The sequence below is a fragment of the Capra hircus genome, chromosome 1 (genome assembly GCF_001704415.2).
Source record: "Capra hircus breed San Clemente chromosome 1, ASM170441v1, whole genome shotgun sequence".
In the NCBI taxonomy this organism is placed as follows: domain Eukaryota; kingdom Metazoa; phylum Chordata; class Mammalia; order Artiodactyla; family Bovidae; genus Capra; species Capra hircus.
This window is the reverse complement of record NC_030808.1, coordinates 42,702,660-42,725,906: the sequence shown is the minus strand read 5'-3', so window position 1 is coordinate 42,725,906 and position 23,247 is coordinate 42,702,660. Positions and strand designations below refer to the sequence as shown.

The window sequence follows — 23,247 nt, the reverse complement described above, 5'->3', positions numbered from 1 at the left end:
ACAAAACAGGACTTCCCTGGTGGTCCAGTGGTTAAGAATCTGCCTGTCAGTGCAGGAGACATAGTTTCAACCCCAATTCCAGGAAGATCCCACATACCACAGGGAAACTAAGCCCCTGTGCCACAAATACTGAGTTCTCATGCTCTAGAGCCTGAGAGCCACAACTGCTGAGCCCACCTGCTGCTGCTACTGAAGCCTGCATGCCACAGAACCCTAGCTCCATGACAAGAGATGCCACTGCAATGAGAAGGCTGTGCACCACAACTAGAGAGGGCCCACACACAGCAACAAAGAGCCATCACAGCCAAAAATAAATGAATAAACAAAAAATAAAAATATGTATAACGATATTGGTAATAATAGTATCTGTGAGCATCAGCAAACCTCCATGCAGTGATCCAGTATTCATACGTCTAATGCTAACAGGCAGGATCCTAGAGAGGCTTCAGTGTCTGTATGTTGCCATTCTAGCAGACTGTATTTGTAATATTCCTCTTAATCAGGCTTGGTTCTGCTCCTTCAAAGAACCAAGGCAGAAGGTTAAGTTATTTTCCAATATTATTTTGTAACAGTTTTAAACATTTGCTTTTCATAGTCATCAGGGAAATGCAAATGAAAACTATAATAGGATGCACTGTATACCCACTAGAATAGCTAAAATTAAATGTTTGGGGAGCGGTCCTAAGATGGCAGAGGAATAGGATGGGGAGACCACTTTCTCCCCCACAAACTCATCAAAAGAACATTTGAATGCTAAGTAAATCCCACAAAACAACTTCTGAATGCTGGCAGAGGACATCAGGCCCCATAAAAGCAGCCCGTTGTCTTTGAAAGGAGATAGGAAAAAATATAAAGATAAAAAGAGAGACAAAAGAGGTAGGGATGGAGATCCATCCCAGGAAGGGAGTCTTAAAAAAGAGAGAAGTTGGGATTTTTAATAGTTTTTTTCCTGTAATTGAGATCTAATCTTAGTGCATTATGGTCAGAAAAGATGCTTGGAATTATTTTGATTTTTTTGAATTTATCAAGGTTATATTTATGGCCCAGGATGTGATCTATCCTGGAAAAGGTTCTGTGAGCACTTGAGAAAAAGGTGAAATTCATTGTTTTGGGGTGAAATGTCCTATAGATATCAATTAGGTCTAACTGGTCTATTGTAAAATTTAAAGTTTGCGTTTCTTTGTTAATTTTCTGTTTAGTTGATCTGTCCATGGGTGTGTGTGTGGATTCATGTCAATGTATGGCAAAGCCAATACAGTATTGTAAAGTAAAATAAAGTAAAAATAAAATTAAAAAATAAATAAATAAATTTTTAAAAAAAGAGAGAGAGAGAAGTTTCCAAACAAGAAACACTCTCACTGGCGAGTCTGTGGCGAGCCTTGGAACCTCAGAGGGCAACAGAACTGGGAGGATAAATAAATAAATAATTTAAACCCACAGATTACGTGCCCAGGTGGGACACGTAATACTCCCCCAGCAGAGAAGAATCGCAGATGCCCACATCCGCCACCAGCAAGCAGGGGCTGGGCAGGGAGGCACGGGCTGCATTGCTTAGGGTAAGGACCGGGCCTGAATGCCCCAAGGGCAATCTGAGGGAACTAACTTGAGATAGCAAACCAGACTGTGGAATAGCTATCCCGCCAGAAACTCTAACCTAAGATACCACCAGGCCCACTCACAGAACAAAGGACTGAGCAGAGCTAGCCAGCTGTGGACTAGCCTATCCCCCACCAGAGACAGGCAGGCAAGGGCAGCCAGAGCGGGAAGGGGGCAATCAAGGCCCCAGAGAGGCAACAACTACCAAACTGCAAGCAGGCTTCATTGCTAACCAAGACTTTTTGGGATTCTGGACGGTCAACATCCGCAGGGGGAAGTCGCAGCCAGAGATCAGCTCCAGAAGAGACACACGGCACACCTGAGAAGGTGCGCTGGTTGTACACCCAGAAAACCGATTGGCAGGGACGGCAGAGGTGATAAGTCTCAACGACCGTGCTCGCCAAGCACCTCGTCACCTGAGCTGCTCAGACCTGGGAAGGATACAAAATGTAGGCTCAACTGAGTCTGCGCCTTTGTGGAGTACCCGAGTACCTGAACTTGAGCGGCTTAGACCTGGGAAGTGCATACAACCCAGGACCGGCCTCAGACAGTTCCCGGCAGAGCAACCTAGAGCCTAAGCAGTGTAGACAGGGAAAGCACACACTCCGTGAGCAGGGGCAAACCCAGTGTGGCCAAGACAGTGTGAGCACACTCCAGTGTTATTTGTTTGCAGGGTTCTTCCCTCCCCACAGCACGACTGAACAAATGAGCCTAAAAAAGTGTCCACCACCCCCCCCCCACCCCCTTGTGTCAGGGTGGAAATTAGACACTGAGTTCAGTTCAGTTCAGTTCAGTTCAGTCGTTCAGTTCAGTTCAGTTCAGTCGCTCAGTTGTGTCCGACTCTTTGCAACCCCATGATCGCAGCACACCAGGCCTCCCTGTCCATCACCAACTCCTGGAGTTCACTCAGACTCACATCCATTGAGTCAGTGATGCCATCCAGCCATCTCATCCTCTGTCGTCCCCTTCTCCTCCTGCCCCCAATCCCTGCCAGCATCAAAGTCTTTTCCAATGAGTCAACTCTTTGCATGAGGTGGCCAGAGTACTGGAGTTTCAGCTTTAGCATGATTCCTTCCAAAGAATCCCAGGGCTGATCTCCTTCAGAATGGACTGGTTTGATCTCCTTGCAGTCCAAGGGACTCTCAAGAGTCTTCTCCAACACCACAGTTCAAAAGCATCAATTCTTTGGCGTTCAGCTTTCTTCACATTCCAGCTCTCACATCCATGCATGACTACTGGAAAAACCATAGCCTTGACTAGACGGACCTTAGTCTGCAAAGTAATGTCTCTGCTTTTGAATATGCTATCTAGGTTGGTCATAACTTTTCTTCCAAGGAGTAAGTGTCTTTTAATTTCATGGCTATAGACACGGAAGAGACCAGCAAACAGAAGAAGCTGAAACAAACAGAGGGAACCACTTGGAAGTGACAGGTGTAATAGATTAAAACCCTGTTATTAGCACCGACTACATAGGAAGGGACCTATAATTCTTGAGAAGTATAAGCCAAATTAAGGAACTATCTGAAAATGAAATGACCCCACACTGTCCACAACAACACCAGAGAAAGTCCTAGATATATTCTTACTATTATCATTTTTCAAATTAAAATTTTTTAAGTCCTCTATTACTTCTTTAATTTTCTTTTTTATAACCTACTATTATTTTGCAAAAAAAAGACCCTATTTTTTAAAGAAAACTTCATATATATATATATTTTATAACTTTTGTGACTTTGTTTTTTCTTTACTATGGTATTTTTGAGAATCCAACCTCTACTCTAGATTTTTAATCTTTGCTCTTTGGTGTTTGTTATCAATTTTGTACCTTTAAGAACCCAATCTTCAGTACCCATTTTTACTTGGGAGCGAGATCACTGGCTTGACTGCTCTCTCCCCATTTGGACTCTCCTTTTTCTCCACCAGGTCGCCTCTATCTCCTCCCTCCCCCTTCTCTTCTCTACCCAACTCTGTGAATCTCTTTGTGTGTTCCGGACTGTGGAGAACACTTAGTGAACTGATTACTGGCTGGATCTGTCTCTCTCCTTTTGATTCCCCCCTTTATCCTCCTAGACACCTCTGTCTCCTTCCTACTTCTTCTCTTCTCTGTATAACTCCGTGAACATCTCTGAGCAGTCCAGACTGTGGAGAGCACATAGGGAAGTGATTACTGGCTAGCTTGCTCTCTCCCCTTTTGATTCCCCCTCTTTTCCTCCTGGTCACCTATATCTCCCTCCTCCTTCTTCTCTTCTCCATGGAACTCTGTGAAACTCTCTGGGTGTCCCTCACTGTGGAGAAACTTTTCATCTTTAACCTAGATGTTTTATCATCGGTGCTGTATAGATGGAGAAGTCTTGAGGCTACTGTAAGAATAAGACTGAAAACCAGAAGCAGAAGGCTTAAGTCCAAATCCTGAGAACACCAGAGAACTCTTGACTCCAGGGAACATTAATCGATAGGAGCTCATCAAACGCCTCCATACTTACACTGAAACCAAGCACCACTCAAGGGCCAACAAGTTCCAGAGCAAGACATACCATGCAAATTCTCCAGCAACACAGGAACATAGCCCTAAGCTTCAATATACAGGCTGCCCAAAGTCACACCAAATCCATTGACATCTCACAACTGATTACTGGATACTTCATTGCACTCCAGAGAGAAGAAATCCAGTTCCACCCACCAGAACACCGACACAGCTTCCCTAACCAGGAAACCTTGACAAGCCACCTGTACAATACCACGCACAGTGAGGAAACTCCACAATAAAGAGAACTCCACAAACTGCCAGAATATGGAAAGGCCACCCAAAACACAGCAATATAAACAAAATGAAAAGGCAGAGAAATACCCAGCAGGTAAAGGAACAGGATCAATGCCCACTAAACCAAACAAAAGAGGAAGAGATAAGGAATCTACCCAAAAAAGAATTCTGCATAATGGTAGTGAAAATGATCCAAAATCTTGAAATCAAAATGGAATCATAGATAAACAGCCTGGAGACAAGCATTGAGTAGATGCAAGAAAGGTTTAACAAGGACCTAGAAGAAATAAAAAAGAGTCAATATATAATGAATAATGGAATAAATGAGCTCAAAAACACTCTGGAGGGAACCAACAGTAGAATAACAGAGGCAGAAGACAGGGTAAGTGAGGTAGCAGATAGAATGGTAGAAATAAATGAAACAGAGAGGAAAAAAGAAAAACGAATTAAAAGAAATGAGGACAATCTCTGAGACCTCTGGGACAATGTTAAATACCCCAACATTCTAATCATAGGAGTCCCAGAAGAAGATGAAAAGAAAGACTATGAGAAAATACTTGAGGAGATAATAGTTGAAAACTTCCCTAAAATGGGGAAGGAAATAATCACCCAAGTCCAAGAAACCCAGAGAGTCCCAAACAGGATAAACCTAAGGCGAAATACCCCAAGACATATATTAATCAAATTAACAAAGATCAAACACAAAGAACAAATAATAAAAGCAGCAAGGGGAAAACAACAAATAACACACAAGGGGATTCCCATAGCATAACAGCTGATCTTTCAATAGAAACTCTTCAGGCCAAGAGGGAATGGCAGGACATACTTAAAGTGATGAAAGAGAGAAACCTACAGTGCAGATTACTGTACCCAGCAAGAATCTCATTCAAATATGAAGGAGAAATCAAAAGCTTTACAGATAAGCAAAAGCTGAGAGAATTCAGTACCACCAAACCAGCTCTCCAACAAATGCTAAAGGAAATTCTCTAGACAGGAAACACAGAAAGGGTGTATAAACTCAAACCCAAAACAATAAAATAAATGGCAATGGGATCACACATATCAATAATTATCTTAAATGTAAATGGGTTGAATGCCCCAACCAAAAGACAAAGCTTGGCTGAATGGATATAAAAACAAGACCGCTATATATGTTGTTTACAAGGGACCTACCTCAAAACAAGGGATATATACAGACTGAAAGTGAAGGGCTGGAAAAAGATATTCCACGCAAATAGAGACCAAAAGAAAGCAGGAGTTGCAATACTCATATCAGATAAAATAGACTTTAAAGCAAAGGCTGTGAAAAGAGACAAAGAAGGCCACTACATAATGATCAAAGGATCAATCCAAGAAGAAGATGTAACAATTATAAATATATATGCACCCAACATAGGAGCACCACAATATGTAAGACAAATGCTAACAAGTATGAAACGGGAAATTAACAATAACACAATAATATTGGGAGACTTTATTACCCAACTCACATCTATGGACAGATCAACTAAACAGAAAATTCACAAGGAAACACAAACTTTAAATGATACAATAGACCAGTTAGACCTAATTGATATCTGTAGAACATTTCACCCCAAAACAATGAATTTCACCTTTTTCTTAAGCTCACATGGAACCTTCTCCAGGATAGATCACATCCTGGGCCATAAATCTAGCCTTGGTAAATTAAAAAAAAAAAAAAAAGAAATCATTCCTAGCATCTTTTCTGACCACAGTGCAGTAAGATTAGATCTCAATTATAGGAGAAAAACTATTAAACATTCCAACATATGGAGGCTGAACAACATGCTGCTGAATAACCAACAAATCACAGAAGAAATCAAAAAAGAAATCAAAATATGCATAGAAACGAATGAAAATGAAAACACAACAACCCAAACCCTGTGGGACACTGTAAAAGCAGTTCAAAGGGGAAGGTTCATAGCAATTCAGGCATACCTCAAGAAACAAGAAAAAAGTCAAATAAATAACTTAACTCTACACCTAAAGCAACTAGAAAAGGAAGAAATGAACCCCAGGGTTAGTAAAAGGAAAGAAATCTTAAAAATTAGGGCAGAAATAAACGCAAAAGAAACAAAAGAAACCATAGCAAAAATCAACAAAGCCAAAAGACAGTTCTTTGAAAGGATAGATAAAATTGACAAACCATTAGCCAGACTCATCAAGAACAAAGGGAGAAAAATCAAATCAATAAAATTAGAAATGAAAATGGAGAAATCACAACAGACAACACAGAAATACAAAGGATCATAAGAGACTACTATCAGCAACTATATGCCAATAAAATAGACAACTTGGATGAAATGGACAAATTCTTAGAAGAGTACAACTTTCCAAAACTGAACCAGGAAGAAATAGAAAATCTTAACAGACCAATCACAAGCACAGAAATTGAAACTGTAACCAGAAATCTTCCAGCAAACAAAAGCTCAGGACCAGATGGCTTCACAGCTGAATTCTACCAAAAATTTCGAGAAGAGCTAACACCTATCCTAATCAAACTCTTCCAGAAAATTGCAAAGGAAGGTAAACTTCTAAACTCATGCTACGAGGCCACCATCACCCTAATACCAAAACCTGACAAAGATGCCACAAGAAAAGAAAACTACAGGCCAATATCACTGATGAACATAGATGCAAAAATCCTTAACAAAATCCTAGCAAACAGAATCCAACAACATATTAAAAAGATCATACACCATGACCAAGTAGGCTTTATCCCAGGGATGCAAGGATTCTTCAATATCCACAAATCAATCAATGTAATTCACCATATTAACAAATTGAAAAATAAAAGCCATATGATTATCTCAATAGATGCAGAGAAAGCCTTTGACAAAATTCATCATCCATTTATGAGAAAAACTCTCCAGAAAGCAGGAATAGAAGGAACATACTTCAACATAATAAAAGCTATATATGACAAACCCACAGCAAACATTATCCTCAATGGTGAAAAATTAAAAGCATTTCCCCTAAAGTCAGGAACAAGACAAGGGTGCCCACTCTCACCACTACTATTCAACGTAGTTCTGGAAGTTTTGGCCACAGCAATCAGAGCAGAAAAAGAAATAAAAGGATTCCAAATTGAAAAAGAAGTAAAACTCTCACTGTTTGCAGATGACATGATCCTCTATATAGAAAACCGTAAAGACTCCACCAGAAAATCACTAGAGCTAATCAATGAATATAATAAAGTTGCAGGATATAAAATCAACACACAGAAATCCCTTGTATTCCTATACACTAATAATGAGAAGATAGAAAGAGAAATTAAGGAAACAATTCCATTCACCATTGCAACGAAAAGAATAAAATACTTGAGAATATATCTACCTAAAGAAACAAAAGACTTACATATAGAAAACTATAAAACACTGGAAAAGGAATCAAAGAGGACACTAATAGATGGAGAAATATACCGTGTTCATGGGTGAGAAGAATCAATATAGTGAAAATGAGTATACTACCCAAAGCAATCTATAGATTCAGTGCAATCCCTATCAAGCTACCAACGGTATTTTTCACAGAGCTACAACAAATAATTTCACAATTTGTATGGAAATACAAAAAAACCTAGAATAGCCAAAGCAATCTTGAGAAAGAAGAATGGAACTGGAGGAATCAACCTGCCTGACTTCAGGCTCTACTACAAAGCCACAGTCATCAAGACAGTATGGTACTGGCACAAAGACAGAAATACAGATCAATGGAACAAAATAGAATGCCCAGAGATAAATCCACACACCTATGGACACCTTATCTTTGACAAAGGAGGCAAGAATATACAATGGAAAAAAGACAATCTCTTTAACAAGTGGTGCTGGGAAAACTGGTCACCACTTGTAAAAGAATGAAACTAGATCACTTTCTAACTCCGTACACAAAAATAAACTCAAAATGGATTAAAGATCTAAATGTAAGACCAGAAACTATAAAACTCCTAAAGGAGAACATAGGCAAAACACTCTCCGACATAAATCACAGCAGGATCCTCTATGACCCACCTCCCAAAAGATTTGAAATAAAAGCAAAAATAAACAAATGGGACCTAATTAAAATTAAAAGCTTCTGCACAACAAAGGAAACTATAAGCAAGGTGAAAAGACAGCCTTCAGAAAGGGAGAAAATAATAGCAAATGAAGCAACTGACAAAGAATTAATCTCAAAAATATACAAGCAACTCCTGTAGCTCAATTCCAGAAAAATAAACAACCCAATCAAAAAATGGGCCAAAGAACTAAATAGACATTTCTCCAGAGAAGACATACAGATGGCTAACAAACACATGAAAAGATGCTCAACATCACTCATTATCAGAGAAATGCAAATCAAAACCGCAATGAGGTACCATTTCATGCCAGTCAGAATGGCTGCGATCCAAAAGTCTACAAGTAATAAATGCTGGAGAGGGTGTGGAGAAAAGGGAACCCTCTTACACTGTTGGTGGGGATGTAAACTAGTACAGCCACTATGGAGAACAGTGTGGAGATTCCTTTAAAAACTGGAAATAGAACTGCCATATGACCCAGCAATCCCACTGCTGGGCATGCACACTGAGAAAACCAGAATTGAAAGAGACACATGTACCCCAATGTTCTTCACAGCACTGTTTATAATAGCAACCTAGATGTCCATCAGCAGACGAATGGATAAGAAAGCTGTGGTACATATACAGAATGGAGTATCACTCAGCCATTAAAAGGAATACATTTGAATCAGTTCTAATGAGATGGATGAAACTGGAGCCTATTATACAGAGTGAAGTAAGCCAGAAAGAAAAACACCAATACAGTATACTAATGCATATATATGGAATTTAGAAAGATGGTAATGATAACCCTGTATGTGAGACAGCAAAAGAGACACAGATGTATAGAACAGTCTTTTGGACTCTGTGGGAGAGGGTGAGGGTGGGATGATTTGGGATAATGGCATTGAAACATGTATATTATCATATGTGAAACAAATTGCCAGTCCAGGTTCAATGCATGATACAGGGTGCTTGGGGCTGGTGCACTGGGATGACCCAGAGGGATGAGATGGGGAGGGAGGTGAGAGGGGGGTTCAGGATGGGGAACACATGTATACCCATGGTGGATTCATGTCAGTGTATGGCAAAACCCATACAATATTGTAAAGTCATTAGCCTCCAATTAAAATAAATAAATTTATATTAAAAAAAGAAAAAACACAATGAAAGGCGGTAACAGAGGAAAGTCACTAAAGACATACAGAAAACAATGTATAATGGCAATAGAAAGCCCTTCTCCATCAGTAATTTACATGTAATTTAATTACATGTAAATGGGTTAAACTCCTAGTCAAAACATATTGAGCGGCTGATGAATAAACAAACAAGATCCAAGTAAATAAATAAATGTTTGTTCACAGTTTGCAACTATTCCATATCAAACTAGTCCGCATATGTTAATAAACTATGGTTTATTTCCCTTCCTTTTTCTCTATAGCATCTACATATCAGTTCCCCACCAAGCCCTTTCCTCTTTTGTATTGATCATTGTTATTTGAGATGGGAATTTCTAAATCATTCCTTTTTAAGAATTTCCTGAAGGTTAAAACCTAGGCTAAGTGATTTTGATACTTTTTGCTAAACCAGTACATCTTTTCTGCAGTCACAAAATTAACTGGCTTCCTACAGTCTAGGTTGCCTTCATGATACTTTATGAGGACTTGCCTTTTTGCACTTATGTACCTAAAGTTTCCATAAGGATCTTCTGTTAGCATAGCCCTATAACTGAAAAGTCAGTTCAGTTCAGTCCAGTTCAGTCGCTCAGTCGTGTCCGACTCTTTATGACCCCACGAATCTCAGCAAGCCAGGCCCCCCTGTCAATCACCAACTCCTGGAACTCACTCAGACTCACGTCCATCGAGTCAGTGATGCCATCCAGCCATCTCATCCTCTGTCGTCCCCTTCTCCTCCTGCCCCCAATCCCTGCCAGCATCAAAGTCTTTTCCAATGAGTCAACTCTTCGCATGAGGTGGCCAAAGTACTGGAGTTTCAGCTTTAGCATCCGTCCTTCCAAAGAAATCCCAGGGCTGATCTCCTTTAGAATGGACTGGTTGGATCTCCTTGCAGTCTAAGGGACTCTCAAGAGTCTTATCCAACAACACAGTTCAAAAGCATTAATTCTTCAGCGTTCAGCTTTCTTCACAGTCCAACTCTCACATCCATCCATGACCGCTGAAAAACCATAGCCTTGGCTAGACAGACTTTGTTGGCAAAGTAATGTCTCTGCTTTTAAATATGCTATCTAGGTTGGTCATAACTTTCTTTCCAAGGAGTAAGCCTCTTTTAATTTCATGGCTGCAATCACCATCTGCAGTGGTTTTGGAGCCCCCCAAATAACGTCTGCCACTGTTTCCACTGTTTCCCCATCTATTTCCCATGAAGTGATGGGACCAGATGCCATGATCTTCGTTTTCTGAATGTTGAGCTTTAAGCCAACATTTCACTCTCCACTTTTTAAGAGGCTTTTTAGTTCCTCTTCACTTTCTGCCATAAGGGTGGTGTCACCTGAATATCTGAGGTTATTGATATTTCTCCTGGCAATCTTGATTCCAGCTTGTGCTTCTTCCAGCCCAGCATTGCTCATGATGTGCTCTACATATAAGTTAAATAAGCAGGGTGACAATATACAGCCTTGACGTACTCTTTTTCCTATTTGGAACCAGTCTCTTGTTCCATGCCCAGTTCTAACTGTTGCTTCCTAACCTGCATACAGGTTTCTCAAGAGGCAGGTCAGGTGGTCTGGTATTCCCATCTCTTTCAGAATTTTCCAGTTTATTGTGATCCACACAGTCAAAGACTTTGGCATAGTCAATAAAGCGGAAATAGATGTTTTTCTGGAACTCTCTTGCTTTTTCCATGATCCAGTGGATGTTGGCAATTTGATCTCTGGTTCCTCTGCCTCTTCTAAATCCAGCTTGAACATCTGGAAGTTCACAGTTCGTGTATTGCTGAAGCCTGGCTTGGAGAATTTTGAGCATTACGTTACTAGGGTGTGAGATGAGTGCAATTGTGCGGTAGTTTGAATATTCTTTGGCATTGCCTTTCTTTGGGATTGGAATGAAAACTGACCTTTCCCAGTCCTGTGGCCACTGCTGAGTTTTCCAAATTTGCTGGCATAATGAGTGCATCACTTTCACAGCATCATCTTTCAGAATTTGAAATAGCTCCACTGGAATTCCATCAGCTCCACTAGCTTTGTTTGTAGTGATGCTTTCTAAGGCCCACTTGACTTCACATTCCAGGATGTCTGGCTCTGGTGTGATCTAGATGATCACACCATCATGATTATCTTGGTCTTGAAGATCTTTTTTGTACAGTTCTTCTGTGTATTCTTGCCACCTCTTCTTAATATCTTCTGCTTCTGTTAGGTCCATATCATTTCTGTCCTTTATCGAGCCCATCATTGCTTGAAAAGTTCCCTTGATATCTCTAATTTTCTTGAAAAGATCTCTAGTCTTTCCCATTCTGTTCTTTTCCTCTATTTCTTTGCATTGATTGCTGAGGAAGGCTTTCTTTTCTCTTCTTGCTATTCTTTGGAATTCTGCATTCAGATGCTTATATCCTTCCTTTTCTCCTTTGCTTTTCACTTCTTTTCCCAGTTATTTGTAAGGCTTCCCCAGACAGCCATTTTGCTTTTTTGCATTTCTTTTCCATGGGGATGGTCTTGATCCCTGTCTTCTGTACAATGTCATGAACCTCAGTCCATAGTTCATCAGGCACTCTGTCTATCAGATCTAGGCCCTTAAATCTATTTCTCACTTCCATTGTATATTTATAAGGGATTTGATTTAGGTCATACTTGAATGGTCTAGTGGTTTTCCCTACTTTCTTCAATTTCAGTCTGAATTTGGCAATAAGGAGTTCATGATCTGAGCCACAGTCAGCTCCTGGTCTTGTTTTTGTTGACTGTATAGAGCTTCTCCTTCTTTGGCTGCAAAGAATATAATCAATCTGATTTTGGTGTTGACCATCTGGTGATGTCCATGTGTAGAGTCTTCTCTTGTGTTGTTGGAAGAGGGTGTTTGCTATGACCAGTGCATTTTCTTGGCAAAACTCTATTAGTCTTTGCCCTGCTTCATTCTGTATTCCAAGGCCAAATTTGCCTGTTACTCCAGGTGTTTCTTGACTTCCTACTTTTGCATTCCAGTCCCCTATAATGAAAAGGACATTATTTTGGGGTATTAGTTCTAAAAGGTCTTGTAGGTCTTCATAGAACCATTCAACTTCAGCTTCTTCAGTGTTACTGGTTGGGGCATAGGCTTGGATTACTGTGATATTGAATGGTTTGCCTTGGAGATGAACAGAGATATTCTGCTGTTTTTGAGATTGCATCCAAGTACTGCATTTTGGACTCTTTTGTTGACCATGATGGTTACTCCATTTCTTGTAAGGAATTCCTGTCTGCAGTAGTAGATATAATGGTCATCTGAGTTAAATTCACCCATTCCAGTCCATTTTAGTTTGCTGATTCCTAGAATGTTGATGTTCACTCTTGCCATCTCTTGTTTGACCACTTCCAATTTGCCTGGATTCATGGACCTGACATTCCAGGTTCCTATGCAATATTGCTCTTTATAGCATCGGACCTTGCTTCTATCACCAGTCACATCCACAACTAGGTATTGTTTTTTCTTTGGCTCCATCCCTTCATTCTTTCTGGAATTATTTCTCCACTGATCTCCAGTAGCATATTGGGCACCTACTGACCTGGGGAGTTCCTCTTTCAGTATCCTATCATTTTGCCTTTTCATACTGTTCATGGGGTTCTCAAGGCAGGAATACTGAAGTGGTTTGCAATTCCCTTCTCCAGTGGACCACATTCTGTCAGACACCTCCACCATGACCCACCCATCTTGGGTGGCATGGCTTAGTTTCATTGAGTTGGACATGGCTGTGGTCCTAGTGTGATTAGATTGACTAGTTTTCTGTGAGTATGGTTTCAGTGTGTCTGCCCTCTGATGCCCTCTTGCAACACCTACCGTCTTACTTGGGTTTCTCTTACCTTGGACATGGGGTATCTCTACACGGTTGCTCCAGCAAAGCACAGCTGCTGCTCCTTACCTTGGACGAGGGGTATCTCCTCACTGCCACCTCTCCTGGCCTTGAACATGGAATGAACTGAAGCCTCATTAGCAGATAAATGATATAATTTTTGCACTCAAGAAGTATTCCTCACTTTTAGGAAGTAAACATTTTAGTGTGTGTGTTATGACACACACTCTATTATTACTGGATATTTTTTCTCCTCATTCTCTTCCTTTAAGTATCCTAGATGATAACTGTTTGGAGCAACTGAAGTCATAGGCTTTAGTTCAGAAAGCCACAACAGTGCGCAGGTTTTTCTGAGAATAGGATTTGCAAAAGTGGTAGGTGTCAGAAATCAATAGCAAATATTCACTCCCAAAAGGATGAGGTCCCATTATGAGTGAGAACTTCTGTGATCAAAGAGGGTTAGTGCAACAAGAGGGTTGGAGATAGAAGTAGAATACGTTTGGATGAGGAGTCACACAGAGGTGGTAGATTCAAGAAAATAGAACTAATGGCATTTTTCATAAGACTATAATAACTTTAAATTTTGTATGGAAGCATAAAAGACCCCAAATACTCAAAACTATCTAGAGAAAGAAGAACAGAGCTGGAAGAATCATACTCCCTGCCTTCAGACTATACCACAAAGCCACAGTAATCAAAATAGTGTGGAACTGGCACAAAAACAGATAGATAAATCAATGGAACAGGAGAGAAAGCCCAGAAATAAACCCATGTACTTATGATTAATTAATCTATGACAAAGGGGGCAGAAATATACAATGGAGAAAAGATAGTCTCTTCAATAAGTAGTGCTGAGAAAACTAGACAGACACATATAAAAGAATGAAACAAAAGTATTCTCTAACACCATATGCAAAAATTAACTCAAAATGGATTTAAGACCTAACTGTAAGAGCAGATACTATAAAACTCCTTGAGGAATACATAAGCAGAACACTCTTTGACAGAAATTGTAGCAATATTTTTTTTGATCCCTCTCCCAAAGCAAAGGAAACCAAAGAACAAATAAACAAGTGGGACCTAATTAAACTTACAAGCTTTTACACAGCAAAGGGAACCATCAACAAAATAAAAAGAGAGTCTACTGAATGGGAGAAAATATTTGCAAATGATATGATTAATAAGGGGTTAATATTCAACATATATAAATAACTCATACAACTCAACATCAAAAAAACAAACAATCCATTTAAAAGATGTACAGAAGAACTGAATACATTTTTTTCAAAGAGGAAATGCAGATGGTCAAAAGGCACATGAAAAGATGCTCAACATTACTAATCAACAAAGAAATGCAAATCAAAACCACAATGTGTTATCACCTCATAGTGCTCAGATGGTTATCATCAAGAACACAAATAGGAGACTTCCTTGGCAGTCTGTTGGTTAAGATTCCATACTTCCAATTCAGGGGCCTCATGTTCCATCTTTGGTGGGGGAACTAAGGTCCTACATGCCATGAAGTGGAACATAAATAAATATAAAAAGAACAATCCAAAGTCACATTTTAAAAAAAGAACAGAAATAAATGTTAGTGAGGATGTGGAGAAAAGGGAACCCTCCTGAAGTGTTGGTGGGAATGTTAATTGCTGCAGCCACTGTGGAAAGCAGTATGGAGGCTTCCCAAAAAACTAAAAATAGAAATACCACATGGCCCAGCCATTTAATTCCTAGGTAAATTTTGAAAAGAACAAAAACACTAATTCAGAAAGATACATGTACCCCAACATTCATAGCGGCATTAGTTATAATTGCCAAAGTATGGAAGCAACCTATGAATCCATCAACAGATGAATGGATAAAGAAGATGTAATATGTATATACAATAGAATATTGCTTAGCCACAAGAGAATGACATTTTTGTTACAACTGGAGAAGGCTCTATCTAATAGTTAGAGGCCAGGGATGCTCCTAGACACCTTACAATGGGAAGGATTACTCCCTATAACAATGGGTCATTAGCCTCAAAATACTAATAGTGCTGAGGTTGAGGTCTTCTTTGGTGGCTCAGTGGTAAAGAATCTGCCTGCCAATGCAGGAGACATGGGTTCAATCCTTTTTCCAGGAGGATCCCACATGCCATGGAGCAACTAAGCCCTTGTACCGCATCTATTGATCCTGTGCTCTAGAGCCTGGCACTCGGAACTACTAAGTCCATGTGCTGCAACTACTGAAGCCCGTGTTGTGCCTTAGAGCCTGTGCTCCACAACAAGAGAAAGCACCACAGTGAGAAGCCTGTGCACCACAGCCAGAGAGTAGCCCCCACTCGCCACAACTAGAGAAAACCTGCTCAACAATGAGGACCCAGCACAGCCAAAAATAAATAAAATAATAAAGAAAATTAGTCACAGGAATGTAATATATAGAATGGGGAATATCATCAATTAAAAAAAATAGTACTGAGGTTGAGAAATGCTGTTTGAGAATGTTCAGAACAAAATAATTAGTGCTGAGGATAATGTGGTTTTGTCTTATTCTCAATTTAATGTGAATTTCTATCATTCACTAATAAGTATAAAATTAATATAAATTAGTAATTGTAAAAGTGAGAACTTTATTGAAGAGTGCTTTGTACACTAGTATTTCTCCAGTGGTGACAAGCTTGACATGGCAATGATTTTCAAGATGTTTGACTTGTAGAAAAGGTAGGAAAAATCCATGATGTGGTTGACTATTCCCTAGGGGCGTACTCTTTCCCATTAGAATTGCTCAAGCATAGCACACTTGTATTAATATCAGCTAGGTTACTTTGAATCTGCCCATAGAAGCGCATGCCCTTATATTTTGCTATTGAAACAGTGATATTGTTCACAGTAAAGGTCTTCAGGTTAAAAGCTTCTGATAAGTTTAGTGTATACCTGAATTGGTCTATTCTATCCTAGGTCTATTAATTTCCCCTTCCAGTGTTTGGAAGATTTTTCTTATTTCTGCTTCTAATATTGGTGAAAAAGCTGTTATTAATACATCAGTTCAGTTGCTCAGTTGTGTCCGACTCTTGGCGACCCCATGAATCACAGCATGCCAGGCATCCCTGTCCATCACCAGCTCCCAGAGCTCACTCAAACTCATGTCCATCAAGTCGGTGATGTCATCTGGCCATCTCATCCTCTGTCGTCCCCGTCTCCTCCTGCCCCCAATCCCTCCCAGCATCAGGGTCTTTTCCAGTGAGTCAACTCCTTGCATGAGGTGGCCAAAGTATTGGAGTTTCAGCTTCAGCATCAGTCCTTCCAATGAACACCGAGGACTGATCTCCTTTAGGATGGACTGGTTGGATCTCCTTGCAGTCTAAGGGACTCGCAAGAGTCTTCTCAGCACCACAGTTAAAAAGCATCAACTCTTAAGCACTCATCTTTCTTCACAGTCCAACTCTCACATCCATACATGACCACTGGAAAAACCATAGTCTTGACTAGACAGACCTTTGTTGACAAAGTAATATCTCTGCTTTTTAATATACTGTCTAGGTTGGTCATAACTTTTCTTCCAAGGAGTAAGTGTCTTTTAATTTCATGGCTGCAATCACCATCTGCAGTGATTTTGGAGCCCCTCCAAAGTTAATACATCAGTTTTCCTTAAATGATGACTTAATGGCAAACTTTTTCATCCTTGATGCTTTAAAATTTCACTATAATAGATTTCTTTCCTCTTGGAACTCTAATCAGATCTTTTGTTGCAACTCCATGTTTTAACTTTTAAAGACCATTTCTTTATTCTTTTGCCAGAGAACTTCTTAGCTTACTTCCAGATCACTTGTTTGATTAGCTGTGTTTATTTGAATATTCAGCCCATTTGTTAACTTCAGTTTTCCCAGATATATAGTTGGTTCTTTCTCATGATCACTTATCCTTGTTTCAAACAAGATTATCCTAAGATTAAATGTATTAAGATTCTGGCTTAATTTCAGTGATTTGTTTTCTTACTGTCAGTGCTTCTCTTATGTACCGGCTTTCTACATGTTTAAGCAGTGGCACTATTTATTGAACAAATAACAGAATACATAATCTGAGCAGGCACTGTTTTTAGATACTTTATATAATCCTTAATCCTTTTATTTGGACATGACTAACCAACTAAGCACAACACAGTTCATAAAGTTAATAGAAGGATTGTGCTAAGTAACAGTAATCCCACTTTACAGATGATTAAACTAGATCAGTGAGTAAGGCAAATAACTTATTCGAAGCCACTGAGTTCGTTTTCAAGTCAGGACACAATCCTATAGAGCAGTGGTCTCCAATCTTCTGGTACCAATGACTGGTTTCAAGGAAGGTATTTCTGCCGACCAGGGGTTGGGGATGGTTTCAGGATGACTCAAGTACATTTACTGCACACTTTATTTCTATTATTATTACATCAACTCCACCTCAGATCATCAGACATTAGATCCCAGAGTTTAGGCACCTGTTACAGACCCCTGCTTTACCGAGGTGCTACTAGCCACCTGAGGCCCTTGGGTGCGATCCGTGATTGCATGCTCATTCTTTGCTCCTGAAAGCAATTCCCCCAGGAGTTGCTGGCTGGCCCACAGAGGAGGGGGTAGGGCCATCCTACACTGGTCTGTCGAGTCTTAGTTACCTGGGTACCCGTTCTCTACGCCTGCCTCCAGCACTGGAAGGGCACCTGGGTTGCAGCTACGTATTCACTGTGTATCTTTCAAGTGAAGTCATCTTTTCTAGACCAAGAGCTCTTGTTTAAGTTTAGCTTTGCATTTACTAGAAAACCCTACTATTTTGTAAACTTAAGATATTAAGGGGAGAAAGAAATGGCAACCCACTCCAGTTTTCTTGCCTAGAGAATCCTGTGGACAGAGGAGCCTGGTGGGCTGCTGTCCATAGGGTCGCACAGAGTCGGACATAAATGAAGCGACTTAGCAGTAGCAGCAGCAATATATTAAGTTGCGGGGAGGAGAATTAGCAAGACATCAGGTTTTGCTACTTAATTTCATCTGTGTCCACTTGGACTAACTGAGTTTACTAGAACCTGACTCTACATCTGGGTGTTGAGGGAATTATATATTATTTTTAAGTCTAATGCATCCACGGTACCTCAGGAAGCTTTCAAACTCCCATGTATGAACCTAACCTTTCTTGTGCTCCAATAGCAATTTCTCTACACATAATCATAATGCAAAACACATTTATTTGCATGTACAACAAGGAGGATTAGGATCTGAGATGAAAAGAAAAGCATACTTCTGTCGAATGGAGATCAGGATTCTTAAGGAGCTGACTTTGGGACCTTCTGGGCAGGAGGACTTGGAGAGTTGCCTGCAGATTCTGTCTCTTGACCTGCTGTTCCAGATGGTCCGGCGGCATTTTCAGGCTGTCCTTCACTCTGGGTTGACTTTTCCAAATCCTTCTGATAATTAAGCTGGTATTCCAGATAGCTTATATTCCTGGTCTGTTCATCCAGGAACTTTTTCATGAAGCGTAAGAGCTACAGAAATAAAAACAAGAAAAAACTCATTAAGGACCTTGTCTGCAGCAGGAGACAATCTAATCTGCTACCCAAATTATAGTTCATGGACAAGCAGTTTTAGGAGCTTGTCAGAAATGCAGAATCTCGAATCTCTGCCACTCCTACTAAATCAAAATCTATGTTTTAAGAAGGAACTAGATGATTTACATGCATAATGAAGTTCAAAGGCATCAATCTCTGACATTCAAGACCTCCAGATGAACACAAACATCCACTTTTTTAAAAAGTTATTCAAGTATAGTTGGTTTACAATGTTATCTTTTCTTAAAATTATTTATTTTAATTGGAGGATAATTACTTTGCAATACTGTGATTGTTTTTGCCATGTATCAACATGAATTGGCCACAGGTATATGTGTGTCTCCCCCTCGCCATCCTGAACCCCCCTCCCACCAAACAACCACTTTCAGTGAGTATGAGCATTAAGGCATCTCTTCAAAAGCACAGGGTAATTTAATAAGCTACTACTATAGTGGTTTTTCACCCTATTTGAATCGTAGGTAAGTGTCAAGTAGGCTCCCAGACCTCATTCCCAAGCACTGAAATTTTAGGGTTCTGGTGTAAGGCTCAGGCATTTGATAGTTTTCAGGGGTCTACAGTGAGTCCAATATGCAACAAGGTTGATAGCTCTTCTACTAGATCATTTTCTTCAACCTCCAGAGAAACTAAGAAGTTTGGTGAGAAATGTTATCACTGCAATAGAGTGTTCACCATTGACCAAAGAACACTTCAGAGAAGTCTATAGAATAGGTCACCATTGACATTCACTTTTGTGGGGGTAGTCTAGGATAGCAATTCTCAAGATGGGTTTATTTGAATATCCAGAGTGCAGATTATTCCCGAAAAGTCTTCTCCATTTTGTGTTGAGTTGCATTCCTCCTTACCAGGGCCCCTGCTCCTCCCACCTCCCAACTACTCTAAGAAATAAGTTCATATACTTCCTTCAGAGGAGATAAACTCATTAGATGATCCACTGCCTGGGGTTCATTTCCTAGAAGCCAGCCATCATCTAGAAGTGAAATGACCCGTTTACTACTTACATTGGTTTCTCTGTTCCTAGAAGCTGAGGCCTTCAGGTCTTGAAGGAGCTTGTTTAACTCATTCTCCAACTGCAGAGCAGACAGCAGAGCTTGTTTACCAGTTCCCCAGTTATCTAAATCAGGCCTCTGTTGGAGAGAAACAGGGAAGTCACTCTCCTAGCTGAGGCACAGCTTACACCTTACTTTCTGGGTAGATTTATAGGCCTGCAGAGGCCAGTAGTTTCCATGGTTTGTGGCATGATGGAATCAGTGAAGCCCCTTAAATACTGCTGTCTGGCTTTCAGCAGCAGACATTCTGACTTAATTGGTACTGAGGAGCAGGGCTTTTAAAAGTTCTCCAGGTGACTTTAATGTTCTGCAAAGCATGGCTACCACTAGGCACAGTTATGTGTGCTCTTTCATTAGCTCTGGAATTCCTTTAGCTTTGGAGAGTAGTTCGGTTCAATTATCACCAGACATTTAGTTGTCTTTGGAGACCTGGAGTTAAAAGAACCCTTCAGAGAAGGAGGGATATTTCCAAATGTAATAGCTTCAACTAAGGTTTAGATTGTTTCTTTAGAGTATATCAAAAACATTAGGAGTAAATCAATTTTAGATTGTCACTTTCTCTCTCCTGGTTTTAGAACATAAATATGTATGTTTGTGTTAGTCGCTCAGTTGTGTCCGACTCTTTGAGACCCCATGGACTGTAGCCCACCAAGCTCCTGTATCCACTGGATTCTCCAGGCAAGAATACTGGAGTGGGTTGCCAGTCCCTTCTCCAAAGGATCTTTCTGACCCAGGAATCAAATCCAGGTCTTCTACATTGCAGGCAGATTCTTTACCATCTGAGCCACAGGGGAAGCCCTTTGAGAACATAAATGCCTATTCTCTATCATTTGGGTGTGTCCCTATTCATAATGTTTAAGTTGGTAATAGTAATTATTCCTAAGAAAGAGGAAATAAGAGAAAAGTGTGTAGCAACAGGGCTTCCCTGGTGGCCCAGCGTTAAAGAATCTGCCTGTAATGCAGGAGACCCAGGTTCAATCCCTGGATTGGGAAGATCCCCTGGAGGAGAGCATGGCAACCCACTCTTTTACTCTTGCCTAGAGAATCCCATGGACGGAGGAGTCTGGCAGGCTTCAGTCCATAGGGTGGCACAGAGTCAACAGACACAACTGAGGCAACTAAGCGGCAGTGGCAGCATGTAGCAATTAGAACGTACAGCTCTACAAATGTAGAGTCTGTTCCAGTGGAAAAAAGGTTTGTTTTATTAAATACATTGAAGAGGCAGCTGTATTAACTACATGAGGATGTATCTGAATTAAAGAGCTAACATAAGATACAAACCACGCTAGAAGAGAACAGTAGGTCTTCTCAAAACTATACAGAGGATTAGAATCATCTGGAGCGCTTGTTAAGCTCTTTAGCTCCTTGGGCCCCACTCTTAGAGAGGGTAACTCAGTTTCTTAGAGTGGGGCCTATGAATTTGCATTTCTAATAAGGTCCCAGGTGATGCTGGTGCTGCTGGTCCAGAGGTCACACTTTGTATCACTCTTTCAGAAAAGAAAAACTAAGATTTAGTGACTGAAATTTACTCAAAATGATATGAAGAGGTTATAAACAAGATACTTGCTTACCCTCAGTCAGCTGCTATAATCCCATGTAGGAACATGAGTAATGAAACAAGTCAGATAACAACTAATAACTTTGTTATCTAGACCCAGCAAAGGCCCTATAGAGATCACCATAACAAAGCTACATCATCACCTTAATCACCGGAAGACAGATTGTACACTTATATTTTCTTAGATATTTTATGAACTGCTTTGCATGCTCCCTCTTCACATCAGCTTGGTCTTGGAAGAATGTATGAAAAGTAGGTGCTTCTGAATCTTCAATGTAATAACAGGCCTGGAGCAGGGATAAGAATGGGGAGAGACTGCAGGTGAGAGGAGTCGATGTTTAGGACCGGAATCTCACGCAAACTCACTTTGTTATCTCTATGGCTGTCCAAAAGAGGCCTTCTTTGTTCAGTCCAGGGTTCTCAGTTTGCTCTTTGACTTCCAGAAGGCCCCAACTGCCTTCATAAACGCAGGCTACCTCAAAGAGACGCGACTCAGGTTTTAACACACTGGTGCCTAGCATTTGGCCATTAGGCCTCTTTAAGGGTCAGGTTTATGAACCCTATATGCTAGCACTATAACCAGTATTTATGTGGACAACTGGCAGAAGTCCAGCATAAAGTAAGTGACGTTCAAGAGTCAATCTTGGGACTTCTCTGGTGGTCCAGTGGTTAAGAATCCACCCACCAATGCAAAGGAAACTGGTTTGATCCCTAGTCCAGGAAGATCCCACATACTTCAGGGCAACTAAGCCCATGTGCCTGGAGCCTGTACTCTGCAATAAGAGAAGCCACTGTAATGAGAAGTCCATGCACTGCAACTATAGTACTTTCTATTCACCATAACTAGAGAAAGCACACACAACAGCAATGAAGACCCAACGCAGCCAATAAGTAAATACACTTAAGAAAATGTGTAAAACCATTGAACTCTACAAAAGTCAAACTATTTCATTAACCCTACCATATCAACACTAGCTTCAAACTAGCAGATAGATGAAAAATTATTTATAACCGTGTCTGATGCCCACACCAATTTTGGGACTACTCTGGAAAAGAATTATTCCTCCAACTATTCACCCACAGTTTGCAATCACAGGTCTAAATCACTGGGCCTCAGAGCAGCAAAATCCCAGCTGCTAAACTGTTGTTCCCTCTAGTATCAAACAACAAACATGCCTGCAACAAAAATGAGTAAGGCTTTGTGGGATATATTACCCAGGCCAGATCTGAAACCTCCCTGATGGTGACTCCAGGACACATACTAACCATAGATAAATAAGCATCACTGACATGCAGCTCGTAAGATGCTATCCGATTAATAGCATCCCTACATTCTTCAGAAAGAAGGCCCTTTGCCTGGGATGCCATCTCAACGTTAGGAAAAACCAGGCATAAAAAGTGCTGCCCGCCAAAGTAAGAGACTTCTTAAATACTAACAGGCTTAAATATATATATAGCCAGCCCACTTCTATTCAGCTGGAAACAAGATGAAATGCTATTCAGCTGAGATTACAGCTACTGACCTACCAATGCGGATGTTGTTTTGCATGAAAGAACCAATCTGATAGAGAAAAAGGTGGGGAAAAAAGTGAATTCTCCTAACTATCCCAACCAGTGTTTTGTATTTGCCCTCATGTTCTCTGACTATGATTTGAGAAGG

General features: G+C 40.3%; 1 protein-coding gene across 1 annotated transcript; it reads right to left on the bottom strand.

The window, feature by feature from the left end:
- LOC102168768 (soma ferritin) lies at window positions 18,340-22,983 on the bottom strand. Its single transcript, XM_005674882.3, has 4 exons — window positions 22,854-22,983; window positions 21,731-21,874; window positions 19,982-20,107; window positions 18,340-18,899 (listed from the first exon to the last, which is right to left on the bottom strand). Exons 1-4 carry the CDS (start codon window positions 22,953-22,955, stop codon window positions 18,681-18,683), a joined length of 591 nt encoding a protein of 196 aa, XP_005674939.1. The 5' UTR covers window positions 22,956-22,983; the 3' UTR covers window positions 18,340-18,680.

Excerpts from the sequence above, each read along its gene's own strand:
- LOC102168768 (XM_005674882.3), bottom strand. The coding sequence starts at position 22,955 with ATGGCATCCCAGGCAAAGGGCCTTCTTTCTGAAGAATGTAGGGATGCT. Across the intron at positions 20,108-21,730 it reads TCTGTCTTCCGGTGATTAAG|AGGCCTGATTTAGATAACTG; the intron begins GTGATGATGTAG and ends TCTCTCCAACAG. Across the intron at positions 18,900-19,981 it reads CTAGGAACAGAGAAACCAAT|CTCTTACGCTTCATGAAAAA; the intron begins GTAAGTAGTAAA and ends TTATTTCTGTAG.